At 43.3% G+C, this 7,500-nt stretch overlaps 1 protein-coding gene across 10 annotated transcripts in view; it reads left to right on the top strand.

Moving 5' to 3' along the window:
• Nucleotides 1-7,500, top strand: part of pou2f2a (POU class 2 homeobox 2a) — an 80,363-nt gene that overhangs the window by 11,090 nt on the left and 61,773 nt on the right. For 7 of the 10 annotated variants that reach the window (XM_027286617.1, XM_027286619.1, XM_027286620.1 and 4 more), the window contains exon 1: nt 2,994-3,727. The exons of 2 other annotated variants lie outside the window; for them this stretch is intronic. In XM_027286617.1, the coding sequence (XP_027142418.1) occupies nt 3,628-3,727 (100 nt within the window). In that variant the 5' untranslated portion in view covers nt 2,994-3,627. Of the gene's footprint in view, nt 1-2,993; nt 3,728-7,500 lie in introns of those variants that run through there. One more of the 10 variants, XM_019270812.2, reaches the window with a different exon arrangement.

The raw sequence follows: 7,500 nt of genomic DNA, 5'->3' as shown, positions 1-7,500 counted from the left end.
TCCTTTGTGATGTGACGTGTGTCTGTGCATAGATGACATCAAACGCAGCAGCCGGTAACGGAAATACTCTGAAGCGTTGGACGCAGGCTTAAGACGAAGGACAAATAGTAGTAGTCACACTATTAGTACTAGTAGAAATAGAGTAAATTACAGCATTAGCAGCACAAACAGTACTCTTATTAGTACTCGAAGTTGTCGTAGTACACAATAGAAGCTCTAAAAGTGGTTGTAGTATTCCTGAAAGAGGAGTTGGTGTAGAGGTCACAGTGGCAGTAATAGTCACACTGACCATAGTATTAGAATAGCAGTATTAGTAGCACTAACAATACTCATATCGGTAGCAGAGAAATACAAGTTATACAAGTGGTTGTATTATTACTAGTAGAAGGAGTAATTGTAGTAGTAGTAGTTTGAGATGGCGTAGAGCCACAGCAGCAGTTATAGTCGAAGTATTACTACTAATGTTAATGTTATAGTATTACTATTATTAGTAGTAGCAATACTGTTATTTATACTATAAGCAGTAAAACTTATAAATCTAGTTAGTGTATTACTAGTAGAAGAGTAGTAATGTTTGTAGTAGTGGGAGTACCCGCTGATAAAGCACTAACAGTGGTAGTAGCAAAGAGTTAATTGTTTTCTAGTAGTAGTAGTAGTAGTAGTAGTAGTAGTAGTAGTGGTAGTAGTGGTGGGAGCAGCACCTTTATGATTAAAATATATACCATAATATCTGTAGTACTACATTAATTGCAGTATATACAGTAGCAGTGGCTGTAGTTAGTTAAATAGTAGTGGTAGTAGTATCAGTACTACTGTTGATACTAGAAACAATACAGCTTATCAGACTAGTTGTTGTATTACTAGCAGTAGTGTTTGTAGTACCAGCTGTTAAAGCACTGACAGTAGCAGCAGAGGGTTGGTAGTTTTGGTAGTAGTGGCACCTTGTACTTTAAATATGTACTATAATATACAGTACTGGTGTTAGTAGCAACATTGGAGATGATAGAAGTATTTTATGTAGCTCTACCAGAGAAGTGATAACAGGAGCTTCAGTAGTACACGCAGTACTGCAGTATCAGTAGTACACGCAGTACTGCAGTATCAGTAGTACACGCAGTACTGCAGTATCAGTAGTAGCAGATCGTGTGTTTGACGTTTTCTCTCAGACATTAGCATCGGCACAGCCCGAGGCCTTTCCATACATGAGCCCATAATTGATCGATAACTTATTAACAGCCCGGTCCCACCTCGGAGTGTATGCAGAGGGCCAGCCGGTGTGCTGTTTGGTCGATTCTCTTTTATTGACTGCGATATTTAGCGTATAGATTTTTCTATTTAAGAAAATCCATGCTGGCGATAATCTGGAGTGTAAATGCAGCGCGCGGGCTGGCGGTGGGTGGTGCGTCTGACAGCCGGGTGGAGTAAACTATAGTCCCCCTATGGTGAGGAGACACACACACACACACACACACACACACACACACACACACACACACACACACACACACACCTTCTCACTGACTCCTAATAGGTGAAAACGCGCAATTTGAGATTCAGACATTTTACGCACATTTTACGCAGCACATAATTACTAATTTAACACTCTGTGCGCTGCGGACTCTGATTATTCACCTCTGTGTGGAAAATAAAAATACATTAGGTGAGTGCTGCAGGTGACCTTGCGTGTCAGAGCCACGCACATTTATATGAGAGAGAGAGAGAGAGAGAGAGAGAGAGAGAGAGAGAGAGAGAGAGATCCTCCTGCTGAAATATACATCAAAGCCCCCCCCCTCCTCTCTCTCTCTTTGAATTCATGTCCGCACATTGTGAAGAGCCAATCGATTTTTCGGAGGCCGGCGATGATGTGATTATTGGCTTCATTATAATGAAGTAATCAGAAGATCAATTGGCTGGATCTGTGCTCGTCTTGTTCGGGATTACGGTGGTCAGAAAGAGGGCGAGAGAGCAAGTGTGTGTGTGTGTGTGTGTGTGTGCAGAGGAGGTGTGTGTTTTTAAACACCAGTAATTCAACGTGGACTCGTGGAGAATAAATCCTCTTTAATGAAGCTGCTCTTACACATGTACACAGTGTTTCTGTGACGGATCCAGCCTCACCGAGTGCAGCTGTCAATAAATAAATAATGCGTAAAAGTGTCAATAAATGTTCAAATGTGTGCAAAAAAAAATAACGGACAGGTTGCGTGTGTGTGTGTGTGTGTGTGTGTGTGTGTGTGTGTGTGTGTGTGTTGGGGGTAGAAGGAGAAAAAGGGGGAGATGGATGGGAGGGAAAGGGGGGTTAGAAAAAAGGGGGGAGGGCCGGGTATCTCTGTCTGTCTCCTGGCCGGAGCGCTTCGCCGTGCCAGAGTGCGTTCAGGCTGCGCGGTGTCGGACCGAAACCACCACCGGGGTTCCCAAAATAAACTGAGGGGACGCAGATCCACGCGCACACACACGTAGGATACACACACAGAGAGAGAGAGAGGCTGAAGAGAGACACACACACACCGGCGGATGGCGGAGCAGAGCCAAAGAAAAGACTCCACAGCGTAAAAAGAAAAAGAGGCTATCCGCGCTCCCCACCTCTTTTTCTCGCTTTCGCCCGCGCGTCAGTTGGAGGAGGAAAGCAGACGACAGGTGTACTTATTGATATGGATTTATTAATTTATTTATCTATTGATTTTGGTTTAATTAGTGACCCGCGGTAGAGAAAGAGGGAGAGAGAGAGAAACAACGAGGGGAGGAGAGGGAGGAGCGAAAGTCAGACAGGAGGTGCCTGCGTAGCCTTACTTTATTATTTGATTATTTCTGTCTTTTACCAAATAATGCTTTCGCGTTTTATTATTATTGTGTCGCTTTGTGGGCATATTTTCTTCAGCAGACCAGCCAGCTACTAACCAAATCTTTACCCAAACCAAAAAGAAGCAACTCGGACAGTTTTTCACCTCCCCGTTTCTCCGCGCCGAGGATTCACCGGTGGACTCTGTTTGTTTGAGACTTTTCATGACAGTGCAGCAGGAGGAGAAATCTGTCTCTCCCCAACCTAAACCAAAGCAAAGCCCGCCGAGGAGGACAGACACAGACGGAGGAGAGCCACCGCGATCTTTACGCACAGCTGTCTGGACACAATAAATGGAGTCCAATTGTGTGTGCGCTACGTCCAACGGAGAGCAGCTGAGACAGGAGCACCGACTGCTCTAGATCCACATGACGTTGCGGCGATAACCAGAGCCGACCATCCGCTGTCCGGTCCACCTGCAGCCCGTGTTAGCCTGCATGGAGAACCACTGGTAGCTTTATATTCTCTCCCAAAGCTGAGCAGCGCGCCCTGCACATCGCTCTGCGTGTGTGTGTGTGTGTGTGTGTCGGACTAGTTACTCCGAGAAGACCCAGGTAAAGGGGACCGTAATATCTCTGAATACCGAGCAATGTGAGACAAGTGTCCATCCACGGAAGAGAAAGCCAAACACTGAGTCTTCTGTTTATTCCAAAGCGTCCACATCCTCTTCACTGCCGGCTGTCCACAAACCTGGAGAAGCGTACGAAGAAAGGCCAAAGAACGACGGATAGGAAGAGAAGAAAAGTGAGACTAAAATAAAAAAACAACGACCCCCAGGTCGACAGAGGACCATGTTTGTCCCCCTGCCGGTCCCCTTCGTCTTTCAGAGAACAGCGTCCGACTTCAGCGCCTGGAGACTCAAGTCCTCGCTGGCTCCGCGGTCCAGCCCCGGTAAGACGCTTTTCCTTTCCCCCTTTCATCCGCACGGTGCACCCACACAAAGAAGAAAAGCCGGTTATCATATTTAATTTAACACCTTTTAATTTCTAATCTGTCAGATTAATTATGAACTGAAATTTAACTCTCAGTCTGATGAACTTATTTAGACAAAGACGAGGGTTCATAATTTTATTCCTCTGTATATTTTACACACATCAGACATTTCTAAATATAGAAAAGTTATTTTAAGCTGCATCTTAACTGTAATAATATTCAAATTAAATTTATGTTGTTTTATTTCTTTAAAATTCAGATGAGCTTGAATTTGTGATCAGTTTAAAATCACACAAACACGTCAAACTGCATCCAAAGTTCAATTCTCTGACTCATTTGTTTGAAGAAAAAAAATTGCAAAGTGAATATATATTTTTTTCCCCATCACCATCTTTCCTCTTTGTCTCCTGTGAATGTAACATCAGAGAGAGTTTAATTCAAACACTTACTTGCATATAAATCCTCTCATGTAAAACACACCCAGGATGGGATGCATGGATACACGGCTCATTAGCATCCATCACAGTGTCACACAGGCGCCACACTCGTTCCTCATCTTTTCCTCTTTTCATTCAGGGGCAATCTATCCATCTCAGCCTCCGTCCCATCTGTCTCCTCCGCTCACACTCGTCTCCTTCAGTCTTTCTGTGGTCCGGTTAGGGTGGGAATATTCATGGTCCATCTATCGATCAGGACGTATTGATCTCTGACTGGGGCCACTTTGGGAAAACAGGAGTACAGTCAAGTTGACTGAGGGAGAAAGTTTGGCTTCACTGGAGAGAAAAAAAAAAACATTTTATAAATGAGTGAAATTGGTTTGAGGAAATAAAGTTTCCAAATTTGTCACTAAAACGCACCCGTGCTTTTATTCTGAAATAAAACTGTAATGTTCTTATAATTGGCCTATCACTGAAGGGACTCGCAGTGAGTTTGTCAATCAATACTCCTCACTATAATGACCTTATCATGCCTTTATGCTACACTTTAATACCCGATGATCTCTATAATATTGCTTTGGTGACTTCCAGTGTGATCAATAAGAGCAGAGCTCTTTATGGTATTTTTTCCATCTCCTTTAGTATCACTGTAACGTTCCTGTAATATTCCTAAAGGACTCCATAAATATGTGATATTTGCTCAGCTCCTGCAGTAAGAGGTTTGTAAGTTCAACGTGTTGACACTCAATTCAAATTCAAACATTTATCCGTCTGTCAATATATTGGATTTTTTTATTTATTTTTTTATTTCAATGCACAAGCTCAGAGGTCAGAGTTCAACGTCAGTTTCTTGCACCACCTGTGGGAGTTTTAAAAACTTAAGAGCGTGACTTGTTGGTGGCTGTTTCAACACAAACCACTGAAGTGTGTCTACATGTTTGAGCGAGCTTCTTGGAGGGTGACAGTGCCGGTGGTGGCTCCCCCCTTTTCCCCCGTCCCCACCGCCGTAATCCATCCAGGCGGAAATTTCAAATGACAGATGTTGGGGGGTATGTGTGCATGCCGAGCCGTGCAGGGGTAATTCAGGCTATCACCTTAAGTAGGTGTCAGGGAGGAGAAAAACGGTTGAGGTTTTAATGAGAGCGGCTCCTGGAGGCTTTGACAGGCGACGTATAACCACTGGCTTCTGTTTCGGGGGGGTGGGGTCAATTTCTCTTGTTGGTCCTTTAAGAAATTAAAGTAAAAGAGGAAGAAGAGGAGGAGGATGGAGGATGGGTCTGAGGGAGTGAATGGATGATTGAATGAATAACAGAATGAGCATAAATGAATAATGAATGAACGAGAAGGTGAAAGTGTCAGAGAGCAAATTAACAGGTGAAAGTGTCAGTGAATTAAATTAATAAAATCAGTGAGTGAGAGTGAACGAATGAATAAACAGAAAGGTTTAACACATGTGAATTAATAATTGGGTCACTGAATATTTGGATGATGAATTAGGAAGTTAATGATTTAAACGAATGGATGAAAAAATAAATGAACGTGTGAGCGAGCCTGCACCGTGTTTTCTCCTCACGTGAGAGGGTCAGAGTGTCTTTTTATTTAAACATGTTGATGTGATAAACAGCCGATACACATGAGAGAAATAAGCCCGGTATGAGAGCAGAGGCCAGCACTCATCCCTCATTTCCCCTCCTGTTTTCTCTCCTCTCTCCTCTCCTCTTTCTTCCTCCCTAATCTCCGGAGAGAGAGAAAAAAAACTTCTGTTTCTCTTTCATTTCTGTGAAGTATTCACTTGACACGAAATCCTTTTCAGTAAAATGCAAACTCTCTCTCCCTCTCCCTCTCTCTCTCTCATTCCCTATGGACAGGGAGGTTGTTGAATTGGATTTGCCTGGTGTGGTTTGGCCGGGCCCCATAAGCCACTTTAGCTAAGTCTGTTACCCACAATTCTCTGTCTCCCTCTGATCTGCGCCTTTGACCAAGGTGTGCATGTGTGCGTCCCTACGACTGCCTGCACCTGTAAATGTGTATGTGTGTGTGTGTGTGTGTGTGTGCGCCTACGTGGGTGTGTTTGCGTTAGTGTGAGCAAAGACGGGGGGTGTCAAAAGTCCAAGATGAGGTGAGTGAGGTTCAGTGGAGAAGGAGAGAGCGAGGTCCTAAACAGCAGACGCCAGCAGACAGTGGTTTTACAGTGGATCTAAACTGAGGGCTTATGGGTTTTCTGTCAGCTCCACTCTTTAACACTACAGTGTGGAGACCGCTGGCCTCAGCTCAGCTGGGCCTAAGACGCAGCGCTAAAAAGCTTTTAAACACTCACTGGATTGAGTTTGTTATCGGATATTTTCTCTTCAGGTTTTATTTTATTCATTTTAAATATATAGTTGTGAATAAATAGACAGTAAACTGTCTCCTGACATTAACTCCATGGATCTACAGTCTGAATACTGTTTCAAAAACTCCTTCTGCTCGTGGAAATATAATAACAGTCATTAATTATAAGCATTCATCAAAGTTTGACGCTTCATTATTAAACCATACGGCTACAAACATTATTATAGTCAGTGCAGCATTTAATGACAACTAGCGGTTTTAGTGGCCGATTGCAACCCCTCGCCTCACCATCTTCTTCCTACTGTGACACGTGAGGCCCGAGCAAGAGCCAACGTCTAGTTTGTCCATTCTGGGCTACTGTAGAAACATGGTGGACCCGTGGTGTGTGTCGATGTAAAAGACTTAAAAAATATAATAACTGTTATTTTCAAGTGATTATACAACGGAAATATGTTTATATTATATTATATTTCCGTAAATAAAGACACACTGCAGGAAAACACACCATGTTTATGGCTCAAATGTATCTCTCAGCTTCTTTTCGTACTTATTTTCAAGCGTATTGTCGCGGTCATGCCTCCAGAATCACATCTATGCGTTGATTTTTAGGACCAGTAGTGATTAAACAGATGTGCCCAGTTATTTTTTGTTGTATTTATGTTTGAAAATTGAAATCCATTGTTATATCTGCTAACTAAGCACAGCTCTAACTACGAGGGCTCGGATGTGACAGTCTGAGGTGTTTCTATACTGAACCAGAGCGAACAGAGAGTGTGTGGACGAGAATAAACCCTGTCATCTCATGGATGTTGACTGTGGTCATAAAGCGGCGGGAATACAAAGAGAGGAAAGGAGGAACTACGTCCTTTGTCCAAGCGTAGCCCCTCGCTGAGCTCTTTCTTGTTTGCTGGTCATTAATACACTTGTCCCCATTCAGCTCCACAGATTTACTGCTGAGGAGCA

This window comes from Larimichthys crocea, chromosome XIII (genome assembly GCF_000972845.2).
Source record: "Larimichthys crocea isolate SSNF chromosome XIII, L_crocea_2.0, whole genome shotgun sequence".
Lineage (NCBI taxonomy): Eukaryota > Metazoa > Chordata > Actinopteri > Sciaenidae > Larimichthys > Larimichthys crocea.
The sequence above is the reverse complement of the archived record's forward strand: the minus strand, read 5'-3'. Positions and strand labels throughout refer to the sequence as shown.